Below are 15354 nucleotides of genomic sequence, written 5' to 3'. Positions count from 1 at the left end.
CCCAGAGGTTCATGCGTTCTAAACACATATGCTGGCCCACATATCTGTGGTCTGTGCTGCAACCTGAAGCCATATTGCTGTCAGTGGGCAATGCTGCTGTTGGAGGGTCACATTGATGTGGGTGGCTTACACTACCACCTGTGACCATACTGGTGCGTGGGGCCATAGTGCCACTGAGGACCATATCTGGGTCTGTGTTGGTGTTCATGGCCCTTGTTGCCACCAAAGGCTTGGCAGATGTCTATGGTCTATGCTACAGACTGAAGCAGCATTAGAGGGGCTTGCCTGGATCACAGGCCCTACTGCTACTGGGAGCCCCGTTTGTGGTCTGTGTTGACAACAGAAACCATGTATAAACCCATGATCCATGTTCCTGTGGACCATAGAGAACAAATAAGCTACTATGTCAGTGATATCGATGATTGTAGAAGCACAGTTGAGAAAGTGGGACATGGAAGACTTTCTGTGACAACCCTTACCTCTGCTCCACCCAAAATAGTGACAGCCTAAATAGGAAGCTATGGAAGAGAACCCTTAAAAACTGTGAGAGGCTGCTGAGATGTCCCCAATAGAGGGCTTCCGTCAGGGGAAGGACTCAGCTCTGTTTAAGACGCAAGCCACTCAGAGTGTAACCATGCTCCAGTGAATATACAGATAACGCAAACTGAACTTTTTCCCCTGTGGGGCAGGTCACAAGGGCGGCTGGGGTTGGACAGGGAAGGACTGGGCAGCAATGTGATAGGGGTATCTGATGTGAAATCCCCAAAGAATCGATAAAAATATGTTGAAAAAAAAAGGAGAGAGGCTGAGACAAGACAATGGAGAATGACAAAGTCTGCTGGTGCTGACAGAGGGAATTCTGGGTCAGCCTGGGCCATTCAGTTAAGTCTTGTCCCCAAATAAAAAGTAAAAGGGGGCTGAGATGTCACTCAGCAGTGGAGCACATAACTAGTACCAGTGAGGACCTACTTTCGGTCCGTGGGCGTGAAAACCAAAACTGAGCAAAATGCAGGCTGGTTAGACCTTTGAAGGTGCAGACCAATCCTCCATTTTTCTTTCCTTCATTCACCCTTTGGCTAAATCTCTTGTTTCCTGGAAATCGTCACCGTGATGGAACCTCTCCTGCTTAGTTGGGACAATCCCACTTGAAATCGCTCTACCACACAGAGCCTGTAGTTTGGATATATACATGAAAAGGTCTGGCTGACTGACTGAGTCCATTGTGACTGTTAGAAGAGAATACCCCAGGTCTAGAGAGTTGGCTCAGTGGTTAAGGGCACTTGTTCTCCTGAAGGACCCAGTTGGATTCCCAGCATCCACAGGGAAGTTTACTCCTTCCTCACTCAGGCACCAGGCATTTGTGTGGCACACAGACATGCACGCAGGAAAAGCACCCAATCTAAAAAAAAAAAAAAAAAGAAGAAAAAAAAGGGAGCCTAGTGTGGCGGCACATACCTGTAATACTACTAATATTTAGGAGGCTGAGGCAGGAGAATCTTCAGCTCAAGGTCAGCATGGTGGTGAATGAAAAGCTTGTCTCAAGTGTGTGTGTGTGTGTGTGTGTGTGTGTGTGTGTGTGTGTGTGTGTGTAAGAAAAAGAAAATGAAGCAAAAACACCAAGCTGAAAAAGAAACAACAGGAACAGAAATTTAGCCAGGCATGAGACACACTTGTAAATCTCAAATGATTTATCTGTGTGTGTGTGTGTGTGTGTGTGTGTGTGTGTGTGTGTGTGTGTACTCGCACACACAAGTATGGGCAATAGCCAAGCATCCAGAAGAGGATGTCAAATGCCTTGAAGCTGGGAGTGCCTTGACATGGGCATTGGGAACTGAATCCAGCTCTTCTGCAAAAGCTGCAAATGCTCCTAACTGCTGAGCCATTTCTCCAGCCCAGTTCTGTATACCTGTTTATTTGCTTGCTTGCTTGCTTGCTTGGGTTTTGTTTGTTTGTTTGTTGTTGGGTTTTGTTGTTGTTTATCTTTTATTTTCTTGCTGGAAAGAGAGGTTGAGACAGGGACTCAGGAAGCATAGGCTAGCCACCTTACCTGTGCCTCTTAGGTTTAGGTGTGAGTTGCCATACCCTGTTTATGCTGGAGATGGAACCCACTAGGCAGACACTCTACCAAGTGAGTTACATCCCCAGCCAGCCCCTCAAACCTCACCTGTGAGAATAGAGGCCTTGTGACCTTAAAGCACTCCCAAGAGTCCCACCTCTTAATACGATCATCACCTTGGTAGTGACTTTGGCACATAAATGTGGGGTTACAACATTCAAACCGTAATGGTGGGCAAACCTGGGAAGCCACCGTGGGCATCATTGATTATGACATTTCAGTTCCAAAGAACGGAAGGCCACCACCACAAATGAAATCCAATTTGGTCATAATTTCACTTTGTAGACCAGGCTAACCCTGAACTTATGCCAAACCTCCTGTCTTGTCTTCCCAAGTGCCAGAGCTGCAGGCAGGTATGGGCTACCCTACCCAATCCAGCATGGTGTTTACAGGGGTTATCTTTATTATCTAATGCATCAGAATTCCATGATGTTTTAATCCCAAGTGACATTCCATTGCATGTCTATACTATATTGTATCTATGTATTGACAGATATGTGGCTGGTTTCCATGCCTTGGCTAATGTGAGAAATTGCTAGGAACAGGTCTTCCAATGTCTGTTGGTATTTCTACTTTTTCTATAGTTGGAATACTCACATTGATCCAATGCCATGAACCATTATCCAATGTCCCCACCTTCTCTCAGACGCATCATCTGTGGAAGGGTGCATGGACACCTGAATATATTAAGTCCTGTGTGGTCGGTTCACATGTGGGTTCCTTACCTACCACATCTCTACACCACGGGGCTCCTCCAAGTCACTTTTATGACCACATCCATCACCCACCCCTCTACCTGACCTATCCCTAGCCTGGGGTAACCACAAATCTGATCTTAGATTGCAAAAGTACTATTTAGGGCTGGAGAGATGGCTTAGCGGTTTCTTAAGAGCACTGACTGCTCTTCCAGAGGGCCTCAGTTCAAGTCCCAGAAACCACATGGTGGCTCACAACCATCTGTAACCAGATCTGATGCCTTCTTCTGGTGTGTCTGAAGACAGCAACAGTAGAGTGTACTCCTATACATAAAATAAATCTTTAAAAACAAGTTTATTTAAATGGAACAACAAGGGCAGGGAGGTGGTTCAGTGAGTCAGAGCATTTGCTTTGCAAGCATGAGGACCTGAGATCTCATCTTCAACATCATATATAAAAAGGCACCACACACTCACATGCATATACCACACATGCCACACACCCATCCTCCCAAGACTCACAAATGATCATGTGCACATTCGTGCATGTGCACGCGTGCACACACACACGGACACAAGGCAGGTGTGACACATACCTATAATCTCCACACTCAGGTGCAGAGGCAGGAGGACTGTGAGTTTGAGTCAGCCTGGGCTACACAGAACCTGACTTGAAAAAATCAAGGGCTGAAGCTACTACGTGCCAAGCAGTTGCCTGGTATGTAAAAGGCTCTCACGGAACACACAATTCTCCTGCTGTAGCTTCTGGAATACTGGGATTTGAGGCATGTGCTCCCACACTGAACTACCCATACACCCATAGGTAAGCTTTTGAAAGTGACTTTAAAAAAAAAAAAAAAAAAAAAAAAAAAAAAACCTGCCGGGCAGTGGTGGCGCACGCCTTTAATCCCAGCACTTGGGAGGCAGAGCTGGTGGATTTCTGAGTTCGAGGCCAGCCTGGTCTACAGAGTGAGTTCCAGGACAGCCAGGACTATACAACTATACAGAGAAACCCTGTCTTGGAAAAAAACAAAACAAAACAAAAAAACCAAAACCTAAGGGCGCAGCCTTCCTCCACTACACTGCTTCACTGCTTCGTCACTGCTGGTTTTACTTTTCATCTTGAGCAGGGTTTCACTAAATTGTTGGGACCTTAAACTCAGTCTGTAGCCCAGGCAGACGATGAACTGATTCAGTCTGATCTCCTGAAGATGTCTCTGTGCTGTTATCTGTATCCACTTACCTGACAGCTCGGATAATTCCAGCTTCTGGTTATTGCAGGTAATATTGCTGAAAGCATCACGTGGAGGTTTTTTATTTCTCTGGGGTAGATGCCCAGGAGTTTGTCCTGTGATATGGACATAGCATGCACTTATGGCTATCTGAGACCCTACAGGTCCACAGGACAGAGGGCTTTTTACCTCACTCGCCTTCCCATTAAGTCAGCCAATGCCCCTTGAACTCTAGACTGAGATGAAAGACCTGACAGGATATGGATCTGTGTATGAGCATGTGTGTGTGCGTGTGCGTGTCTGTGTGTGTGAAGCTGCCATGAGATATTAATCATTAACACGTAAATGGAAGAAAGTGCCTCAAGTCAGAGGTAATTTTGGAAGTAGAGAACCTGGGGTATCTGGAATGGGGCCAGAGTTGTTATATGGAACATGGGGTATCCAGGAGAGGAACGAGGGTCAAAGCTGTGGGTTAGCCTTTTCTGACACAACTGGCCACTTCTGCCTTTGGCGAGTGTTTCGAAACGCCAAGTATGTGAAATTGAGCATGCCCTTGGTGATGCGGAGATGAAGTCTGGTGAGGATGGGAAGGGTGTGGGCTCCCCACTCTTACTCACTTGGACCAGCACCCACAGAAGGGAACAGATTGAGGAGCTGCCAGGCCTGGCGATCGCGAGTATCCTGTCGTCTTCGTCCTCATGATTCGTGAGTGGTGGCCTCCAGGGACCTAATGAGGTGTGGCAAGGAAGACTTACAGTCTCTGTGGGGGCTCTGGTCGGCCAGACACACTGGATTAAAGCTGATGGAGGAGGCAGAGCATAGGGTCAAGCAGCTGGGGGAGGGGCTGAGGTGGGGGCTTAGCTTACCCTTCTCTGGGCCTCCTGTCTCACAAATCTCCTGACTCAGGAGATTTGGATTGGAGAAGTTCTGTGCTCACTGGGAGGGAAGTGATTCTGGAAACCTCCACTTGACACATAGGTGGGACAGCCAGTTGAGGGGAGTTGAGGTTGCTGGGAGAAAGCAGGTAGCTTGAATCCAAGGCTCTTGAAAGAAGCACACGCCCACCTAGCATCCTGGGGTCCCTGACAGGTGACAAGAGCCCTCAGAGGCTGAGCAGGCCCAGTTATGGCTCCATTTCCAGCCTGCCTGGCCCAGCACCTCAGCCAGCGCCTTCCGGGAAGACTCACCTGAGCGAGAAGATTCCCATCCCCAGCACAGAACAGGTAGGAATGTTAGGAATGTCCTCAGTGCTCCAGGGTCCTACCAGATCCTCCAAGAGCTTGCAGGCTGGGGAGGGGGCAACTGTTGTGACCATGACAGTGATTAAAGGGGCTGCTCTGTAGTTATTGGCGGGGGGGGGGGGGAACGATCAAATGGTTCTCAAGAAGACCTTAGCTTTTCCATAGGCGGAAAGAGCCTGTGGACTATTTGGGCATTAGAAGAAGGGACCACCTAGGGACGTAACATGGGTAAAGATGAACATCGGCCTGGTTCTCGGATGCTGCCATCCAGCCTTGCCACAACCTTTCTTTTTATAATGTATTACAGTTATCTATTTAGTTATGTACGTTTGCGTATTTGTGTGTGCATTGTAGGTGTGTCCATTTCTATAGCATGCACGTGGAGGGCAGAGGATGCTTGTGAGTCAGGTCACTTCACTTCTACCATGGGGTTCCAAGTTTGGTGGCTCTATCCGCTGAGCCCCTTCTCAGTCCTCATTGCCACAGTCTAAGCAGACTCCGAGGCTGATGGGCCAAGCCCGGAAATAGAGTTGAGTGACTGAGACCTCCGTGGTCCCCAGAGAGAAGAGCCTAAAGTCTGAGAAGGGTCTGGGGAGGAAGAGCTGGAACAGTGCGGTTTAACTACAACAAGTAGTTAAACTCTCTTGGGACTCTGAGGTCTGTATTTCAAGCCTGAAAGAGGCAGACTGGTCACGCGCTGACCAGTAGTTGCAGAGGCTGCTGCTACACATGTCCCATCCAGAAAGCAGAGCCATAGTGACTCAGCAAATCCCCTGGTCCCTCGGGGTAGGGGCAGCAGGGCCACTGGGTGGGTGATGGGAGGACAGGGCTGGCCAGCCTGCGGGAAGAGACCTGAAGAGTTTTCAGCGGAGGGGATGGTCAAGGCCAGTTGTTTCCACACAGGAGCTAACACGACCATATCTGCTTCCACCCGCCACCCGCCCCCAGGGTACATTCAGCCTGAGGAAGCTGTGGGCGTTCACAGGGCCTGGTTTCCTCATGAGCATCGCTTTCCTTGACCCGGGGAACATTGAGTCGGACCTTCAAGCTGGTGCTGTAGCTGGATTCAAAGTACTGAGTTGGGCCTCCATGCTGGCTTGGGGGGAGGGCGGGGGGGGGGGGGCTGTCTTAGCTAAGACACTGAAGACCCCAGTTCTCCAGAGCAAGCTGCATGGGTGGTTTTCCTGAAGATAAGGACTAAGTTCATGTGGTCCTTGGGGAAGGCCCTCCAGAAAGGAGGCTGTAGGGGGAGGTCTTTCTACCCGTTCCCTGTCAGAGCGGCTGCTCTGGCTGAGGGTCTCCTCTGTTTCCCCACAGCTTCTCTGGGTGCTGCTGTGGGCCACTGTGCTAGGCTTGCTCTGCCAGCGGTTGGCTGCCCGGCTGGGCGTGGTGACAGGCAAGGACTTGGGTGAAGTCTGCCATCTCTACTACCCTAAGGTGAGCTGGGAATCCGCAGAGGGGCTGTGGACAGAAAGCACCTACAGGTCTCAAACCCTGAGCAGCTGCTGATAGCTTCCATAATAAAATAAATACATTCGCTCCCAGGCTTCACAAGCCCAGCTGGCAGACAAAAAACAAACAAACACACACACACACACACACACACACACACACACAAACCCAAACACAGGTTCAATTTGTAGCACGCAAAGCCCCACAGCCCAGGGCTAGTCACTGTTCACGCAAGACCTAAACTACACCTACACCATGGTATGTATATATATATATATTTGTTTGTTTTTTGAGACAGAGTTTTTCTGTGTAGCCCTGGGTGTCCTGGAACTCACTCTGTAGACCAGGCTGGCCTCGAACTCAGAAATCCACCTGCCTCTGCCTCCCAAGTGCTGGGATTAAAGGCGTGTGACACCACCGCCCGGCTGGGATTTTTTTTTTTTTTTTTTTTTTTTTTTTTTTTTTTTATCTTATGAATTCACTAACTTGTTTTTTTACACGACTGGAGATTCTACTTGGGGGTTCCTGAATGCTGGATGAGCAATCTACCTTCAAACTACATCTCCAGCCCCTTTCAAAGGGATTTAATGTAATTTAACCCATTCAGGAGTCAGAAGGGCTGGAAGTTCCAGGGCAAAAGGTGTCCTAAAAGCTGATAAGCCATGCCCATACTCCATAGGAACCCCAAAGCAGGTGTTTGCTTCTAGAAGCTTGTAGCAACTTTCAACCATCCATGAGAGGACTGGAGCTTAGGGTCCTAACCAGTGTTACTGCCCAAAATACAGGAGGCTGGGTTTCTCTTCGCATCCATCTGAGTTAGTATGTGTCTGTTGCTGAAAGAAAGTCCACGAAGCTGAGTAGTTTAGTTTACTATCTAACTATCTAGCTAGCTAGCTTTTTATTTTTTCAAAACAAGGTTTCTCTATGTAGCTCTGTCCTGAAACTCACTCTGTAGACCAGGCTGACCGCAAACTCCAAAATCCTCCTGCCTCTGCTTCTTGAGTGCTTGGGATTAAAGGAGTGCATCACTTCCACCTGGCTATTTTATTTTTACTTATTTATTTATTCAGAGCAGAGTTTCACTGTGTCCCCCTGACCAGCCTGAAACCCAGAGAGACCCACATGCCTCTGCCTCCAGAGTACTGAATTTAAAGGTGTGCATCATCATATCTGGAACAATCATCTAGTTTTGTTTTGTTTTTTTGTTTTTTTGTTTGTTTGTTTAAGTTAAAGGGACAAGCTTGGTAATATCCCAGGACTCAGGAAGCAAGGCAGGTGGCTCTCTGTGAATTTGAGGCCAGCCTGGTCTACATAGTGAGGTCTAGGACAGTCAGGGCTATTTAAAGAGACCCTGTCAAGAGAGAGAGCGGGGAGTGGAGAGGGAGAGGGAGGGATGGAGAGAGAGGGCAGAGAAAAGGGAAGATTAGGCCGTGTTTAGGGCACATACACACCTAGCCCTGGGATGAAGCACCAGTGCTGCAAAACAAAGCAACAACAACAAGAAGAAATTAGCTCACATCTCTAAACGTTCAAGATGCCAATTTCCCCTTAGCATGGCGGGGGTGGGGGTGGGTGGGGCGCATGGGGTTGGCCTCATCCACACCAGGCAAGAGTTACCACATTACTCTGCCTTCTCTTTACTGTTTGTTTGAGACAGGGTCTCACCACGATGCCCCACCCCAGGCTGTCCTTGAACATGTTCGTCCTCTTGCCTTAGCTTCTAGGCTATCAGGTCAGCGTCACCACGTCCGTCTTCTGCCCTAAAGGGTTTGGTCATGTCTCAACATGAGGACCAAGGTTCCAACACAGGAATCCTTGAGAGACCCAAAACTGCCAGAGCAAAGTCCTTTAAGCCATTTTTTTTTTTTTTTTTGGTTTTGGTTTTGGTTTTGGTTTTGATTTTTCAAGACAGGGTTTCTCTGTGTAACCCTGGCTGTCCTAGAACTCACTCTGTAGACCAAGCTGGCCTGGGACTCACAGAGATCTGTTTGCCTCTGCCTCCTGAGTGCTGGAATTAAAAGCGTGTGTGCCCTCACTGGCCCGACCATCCTGTCTTATAAAACCAGCTGGCAAACATAAAAGCGCACAGGCTTCGAGCCCCTCAGCACAGTACAGAGCAAAGGCAAGAAAAGTGAAATGTCAAACAGCTAGCTTTCTTTTAAGGAAGGAACATCTCCTCCCCATAGGCGCCCCGCGTCCTCCTCTGGCTGAGCATTGAGCTGGCCATCGTGGGCTCAGACATGCAGGAAGTCATCGGGACGGCTATCTCCTTCAATCTGCTCTCCGCTGGACGGTATCGTGCTAGGGAACCCACCTCAATACCAGGCTGGAGGGAGGCACTGTTTCCTCCCCAGGCCAAGGACCCTCCTGTATCTTGGTTATCACCCCATTTCCAGTAGGGCTGGTGGGAGTATATTTTTTTAGAATGTAAGGTGACTTGTGAGTCACATAGCATACAGGTCAGGGCTCCCTACCACACTTGGTCCCCAACCTGGTTTTGCCCTTCCCGGATGTCTATGCATGTTCAACACAGCCCACACTCTCCTCATCCTAAGCTGGTCAAGCTACTTGGGCTCCTGACTCCCCACTGAGGGTGGGAACTCCAGATCTGGACCAGGCTGGGCTGATCTGACCTACTTGGTTTCAGCATCCCCCTGTGGGGCGGCGTACTGATCACCATTGTGGACACCTTCTTCTTCCTCTTCTTGGATAACTATGGTGAGGGGAAGCCCCTCTTCTTAGGGGATGGAAGTGGGCAGGGCTGCCCTCCTGGAGCCTTAGCTTCTCCCAGGGGTGTGGGTCCTTCCTGGTCCAGCTGTATGGCTTGAGCAACTTACTCTCTGGTTTCATTTTCTGTGACATGGGACAGAACATCCTGGTGTCACAGGGCTGTGGTGAAGTTTTTATGAGAAAAATATATGCTAAGCCCTTGGCCCGGTGCCCAGAACAAAGTGCTCAAAACAGCCACTCTTCAAGTGTTTATGTGACAGGGTTTTTCTTTTCTTTTTTTTGTCCTCCTTCACTGTGCCCCTAGGTTTGCGCAAGCTGGAAGCTTTCTTTGGGTTTCTCATTACCATAATGGCTTTGACCTTCGGCTATGAGGTGGGGTATCAGAGTTATACCCCTTCCCTCAAGATCACTCCCTTCCCTTCTGCCTGGGTCTAGGGGAACAGCCCTTAGCCGGGATCCTTACCTGCCTTCCGGGATCGGTGGAAGGGAGGGAGATTTTAGCTGGCTGACCAAGTTCCTTCCAACAGTATGTGGTAGCGCGTCCATCCCAGAGAGCACTTCTAACGGGCCTGTTCCTGCCCTCCTGCCCGGGCTGTGGGCAGCCTGAGCTGCTGCAGGCAGTGGGCATCGTCGGTGCCATCATTATGCCTCATAACATCTACCTGCACTCAGCCTTGGTCAAGGTGAGCAGAGGGGAGGGAGGAACAAGGGAGGCACCCACTTCTGAGCCTGGACTCCTGCCTCAGATGCCTTCCTGGAGGGTCTTAGTTAAGAATGGACTCAGTGTTCAGCCTGCCTGTAATAACAGGTCTGACAACAGGCAAATCAACAAAATTTAGTCAAGGCCTAGAAACATCTGCATCCTCAAGCAGGGGACAAAAACAAGGACAAAGTAAATAAAGGAGGGAGATGTGGACGCTGAAAGGTGCTCACAAAGAAACAAACCGTGGCGGCATGGCAGACGGGAGAACAGCAAATGCAAAGGTCCTGGGGCAGAAATGAACCAGACACACTTGACAATGAAACATGCTGGATGAAGGGGGCGGGGATATCAGGGCTGAATTAGAGAGGGACCTCAAAGGTCAGGTCTTCCTTCATTCACATAATTGGTCACTGTGGACCAGACCTCTGGCAAGGACAAAGATGTGGGCAAGCGGCAGCTGACCAGGACTTGAACAAGACTACCACATAGGCTGGGCAGTGGTGTCACACGCCTTTAATCCCAGCACTTGGGAGGCAGAGGCAGGTGCATTTCTGAGTTCGAGGCCAGCCTGGTCTACCGAGTGAGTTCCAGGACAGCCAAGGCTATATACAGAGAAACCCTGTCTCGAAAAACCAAAAAAAAAAAAAAAGACTACCACATAGGGGACTTTCCTGGAACAGTGACTCAGAGAAGACAGAAGTGTACATGTGTGTGGGGGGGGGAGGGGGGTTAGGGAACACTGGGGAGCTCTGAGGGACTCCGGTCCTTCCTTTCACCTCTGACCTCACTAGTCTAGAGAGGTAGACAGAGCCCGCCGGGTGGAAGTTCGAGAAGCCAACATGTACTTCCTGATTGAAGCCACCATCGCCCTTTCGGTGTCCTTCATCATCAACCTCTTTGTCATGGCTGTGTTTGGTCAGGCCTTCTACCAGCAAACCAACGAGGAAGCGGTGAGCCACGCTGCCCCTGTCACCAGCTCATTTGTATATACCCACACCCCACGTGCCTGACAGCTTTGCCAGGGATGCCAGGTCATGGGGCCACATCCTTCCGAGTCTCTGCTGGACTCAGCTCTTCTCATCATCTCAACTCCCAGATGACAGGTGTCACTTTGAAGTACTGCTTGGCTTGAGATGTTGCTCTGGTACCAGGCATCACCTGAGAGCCCCATGGTAAAGCGAGCCAGTCCTACACCTTGCTCTTGTATGTAGGGAACGCAGGGAAGATGTGAAGGGAGAAGAAGCCAGCCCACCCACCAGTGAGCGCTCAGGGACCGTCAGAGTTGGAACAGTGCAGGGAAGCAGTTGCAGGTGGGGATGCAGGATGGGCTAGGGCTGGGGTCCCTGAGGGACCCTGACAGTTCTGTTCCCTCTGGAGGCCGGAGCTGATCATCGTGGGAGTGGGCATGCAGGGACTGGGAGTCACTAACCACTGCACTCGAAAGCCCTCGCTAAATGTTCTGAGTGTGTGAAGGTGCATCCATTTTTGGGTGACACTCTGCCACCTCGCATGAGGGAGAGAACTCTCTGGGGACTTTGAAGCCTAGTTTTTCTTCCTTCCTCCCTCCCTTCCTTCCTTTCCTTTCTTCCTTCTTTCTTTTTTTCTTTTCTTCCTTCCTTTCTTTCTTTTTTTTTTTTTTTTTGGTTTTTCGAGACAGGGTTTCTCTGTGTAGCCCTGGCTGTCCTGGAACTCACTCTGTAGACCAGGCTGGCCTCCAACTCAGAAATCTGCCTGCCTCTGCCTCCCAAGTGCTGGGATTAAAGGCATGCACCATCACTGCCCGGCACTCACTCTCTTTCTTTCTCTCTTTCTTTCTTTCTTTCTTTCTTTCTTTCTTTCTTTCTTTCTTTCTTTCTTTTTCAAGACAGGATTTCTTTGTGGGTAGCCCTGATGGCCTCAAACTCACAGAGATCCACCTGCCTCAGCCTCCCAAGTGCTGGCTTTAAAAGCATGCACCACCACCACCACTCAGTGGAAGCCTATTTTCAAGTTCAAGTGACTGCAGGCTCTTGGATAAGGGGGCGGGGGCTGTGGAATGTGGTACCAGCCAGCCAGAATAATGACCCCAGAGACTGGAAGCCCAGTTCTCACCTGGAGCTGCACTGTAAATTCTAACAGCACATTCACAGTACGTAGGCAAAAGAAAACAGATTTCTATGAGTTCAAGGCTAGCCTGGTCTACACAGGGAGTTCCAAGACAGACCCAGCTACATAGAGAGACTTTATCAAAAAAAAAAAAAAAAAAAAAAAGGAAAAAAGAAAAAGAAAAAAACAAAACCCAAACCACTATTAGCAAAGTGTGTCTAGACAGATATAGCCTGCAGGGTCTCAGGTTTTCTTTTTGTTGTTGTTTTGTTTTGTTTTTTGAGACCAGGATTTTTCTGTATAGCCTGAGCTGTCCTGGAACTCGCTCTGTAGACCAGGCTAGCCTCAAATTTACAGAGATCTGCCTGCCTCTGCCTCCCAAGTGTTAGGATTCTTTAAGGTATGTGTGACTACCGCCAGCCTGGGCCTCCTTCAGGTTAACTTGGGTTGGGGCCTAGCTGGGGTCCTGATTTTCCAAAGTGAGTTTGTATTTTCCCACCTCCCTCCTACTGACTTCCTGCCTGCAGTTCAACATCTGTGCCAACAGCAGCCTCCAGAACTATGCTAAGATCTTTCCCAGGAACAATAACACTGTGTCAGTGGATATTTATCAAGGAGTAAGTACCACTCAGACCAGACTTTGGCCACGCCTTGTCGGGGGTGGGGCCTCTATTGGGCGGGGCTTCTGTCTGATCATGCCTCCTCTTTCTAGGGTGTGATCCTAGGCTGTCTCTTTGGCCCTGCGGCCCTCTACATCTGGGCAGTAGGTCTCCTGGCAGCCGGGCAGAGTTCTACTATGACCGGCACCTATGCAGGACAGTTTGTGATGGAGGTGGGTATTGAGGGCCCAAGGACAGCAGACACACTGCTAGAGGCTTGGACGCTGGGTCTTTCTGAGTTGCAGAGGGGTAAGATGACAGACAGAATCCCCCAAAGCTGTTCCTTATTCAGCAACCAGTTATGGGAATCCTCCCTCTCCGACTCGTCCTTTCTTCCACCAACAAGAGTCAGAGCTACTCCCATTTCCAAGACAGACAAATGCATGTGGGGGTTGGGGGTGTTGGGAGCGGGTGTCTGAGACAACAGAGACCACATAGCTCCATCAGGATACTTGGTCGCATCCAGGGTTTCCTTAAGCTGCGGTGGTCCCGCTTCGCACGCGTTCTTCTCACTCGCTCTTGCGCCATCTTGCCCACGGTGCTGGTGGCTGTCTTCCGTGACCTGAGGGACCTGTCTGGTCTCAACGATCTACTCAACGTTCTGCAGAGTCTACTGGTGAGACCCATGGTCTAGCTAATAAGGAGCAGAGCAGCCCCCTCTCCCCTCCCCCCTCCAAAAGTCCTACAGGGTTTTCCCTAAACTCTCACAGGATTCTACAGCCACACTAAAAAGCAAAAGTCCCCACTGTACCCATTCCACAGATGGAAAAACCAATGCATTGGGTTGGTTAACTGGAGATTGAGCTGGCATTCAAACTCCAGCAGTCTGGGAGCCCTGCTTCCAGATACAGAACACTCAAGGCTCTTAGGGACTGTCCCTGAGGGTTCCCACCCAGAGGCGAGGCAGAACTCCCCACTCCCACTCCCTGCTGTATCAAAGCAGGGTCTTAGCCTCAGTCTCCACCACTCCCCACAGCTGCCCTTCGCAGTGCTGCCCATTTTGACCTTCACCAGCATGCCCGCTGTCATGCAGGAGTTTGCCAACGGCAGGTGAGTATTCCCTTCCCAAACCACCGTGGGACCGCTTTCTGTACTTAGCCACGCAGAGGCACAAAAAACTGTGATCTCCACCTTCCCATGAAACCAAGGCCCCAAGACCATAAAGAACTTGCCCAGTGTCACACAGCTACTAATCATGGGGACCAGGGTTTGGTGGGGGCTGTTTCTAGAACCCGGGCTTACCTTCACTGCATTTCTTGCCTAGTCCTGTCAGTAATGGAGCCCAAAGAGCCCCAAGTGGCTAATGGGGTCAGAGAAGGCGTCCTGCTTCCCCATCTCCAGCTCTGAGCCAGCTGGAGGTCCTGAGGGTGGGGAGACTGTCCAGGTGGTCCAGCTGCATCCAGTCAGCCCTGAGCATGCATTCCTTCCCAGGTTGAGCAAAGCCGTCACTTCCTGCATCATGGCACTGGTCTGTGCCATCAACCTGTACTTTGTGATCAGCTACCTGCCCAGCCTCCCGCACCCTGCCTACTTTAGCCTTGTGGCTCTGCTCGCCATAGGTTACTTGGGCCTTACTGCTTATCTGGTACTGGGGTCAGCCAAAGGGCAGGGCGGGCAGGAGAGGGAGACATGGGGCTTCTGCGTGGCCTCTCCTCCACTCATGGTCCTTTCCCAGGCCTGGACCTGCTGCATCGCCCATGGAGCCGACTTTCTGATGCATAGCTCCCACCAGCACTTCCTGTATGGACTCCCTATCGAGGCACAGGGAAGTGTGGAGAGTCCCGATGACCAGCACGGCGCAGTGACCAGCGGCACCCAGCAAGCATAGAGACCTGCTGGACCTTGCTGTGTTCTGTTGGATGGACACAGCAAGACAATTGGAGGTCCCCCACCAGGCTTTCTGGGTTACCTGTTTGGACAAGTACTTTACCTCAAAGTGTGCTAGGGACCACAACCATATTACCACAACCTAAGAGACTTAAAAAACACAATGCCTGGGGCTAGAGAGATGGCTCAGGTGTTAGGAACACTAGTCCTTTGAGAAGACTGGGATTCAGTTCCCAGCATCAACATGGTGGCTTTCAACTGAGGGTAACTCCAGTTCCAGGGCGTTCAGTGCCCTCTTCTGGCAGTCTCCTCTGGTACTTTCAAGCCCAAAACGCTCATATACATAAAAATTACTTAAAACAAAACAGTGTCTGGTCCTCCTAAAAAAATATCCCAAAACTATTTACTTGGTGCAGTCTTGTAATCCTAGCCCTGAGGCAGCAATGCCAGGCTGAGGTGGTGAGAACAGGTGAGTCCCAGGCTAGTACACACCCAGACCACCTTAAACAAACCCTCCGCGAGGCCGCAGTCTCCCTTCAGCACTGGGAAGATGAAGGCAGGGGTCTTAAAGAGTTCTAGGTTATCCTCTTGTTATAAGGTGAGTCCCATGCTAA

General features: G+C 50.1%; 1 protein-coding gene across 4 annotated transcripts; it reads left to right on the top strand.

Moving 5' to 3' along the window:
• Positions 1-4599: 4599 nt before the first annotated feature.
• Positions 4600-15105, top strand: Slc11a1 (solute carrier family 11 member 1). Of its 4 annotated transcripts, none has more exons than XM_034498168.2 (15): positions 4600-4748; positions 5133-5266; positions 6233-6355; positions 6602-6721; positions 8923-9029; positions 9384-9454; positions 9771-9838; positions 9994-10149; positions 10961-11119; positions 12782-12871; positions 12967-13086; positions 13380-13529; positions 13890-13963; positions 14345-14498; positions 14589-15105. In XM_034498168.2, the coding sequence occupies exons 1-15, from the start codon at positions 4742-4744 to the stop codon at positions 14739-14741; spliced, it is 1686 nt and encodes a 561-aa protein (XP_034354059.1). In that variant the 5' UTR covers positions 4600-4741; the 3' UTR covers positions 14742-15105. The 4 variants fall into 4 exon arrangements, with proteins under 4 accessions (XP_034354059.1, XP_076787789.1, XP_076787791.1 ...); XM_076931674.1 differs by having other exon boundaries at positions 6188-6355; XM_076931676.1 differs by having other exon boundaries at positions 4621-4778.
• Positions 15106-15354: the final 249 nt, after the last annotated feature.

This window comes from Arvicanthis niloticus, chromosome 3 (genome assembly GCF_011762505.2).
Source record: "Arvicanthis niloticus isolate mArvNil1 chromosome 3, mArvNil1.pat.X, whole genome shotgun sequence".
Classification (NCBI taxonomy): Eukaryota; Metazoa; Chordata; class Mammalia; order Rodentia; family Muridae; genus Arvicanthis; species Arvicanthis niloticus.
Note: the sequence above shows the minus strand (reverse complement) of the source record. Positions and strands in the feature narration are given on the sequence as shown.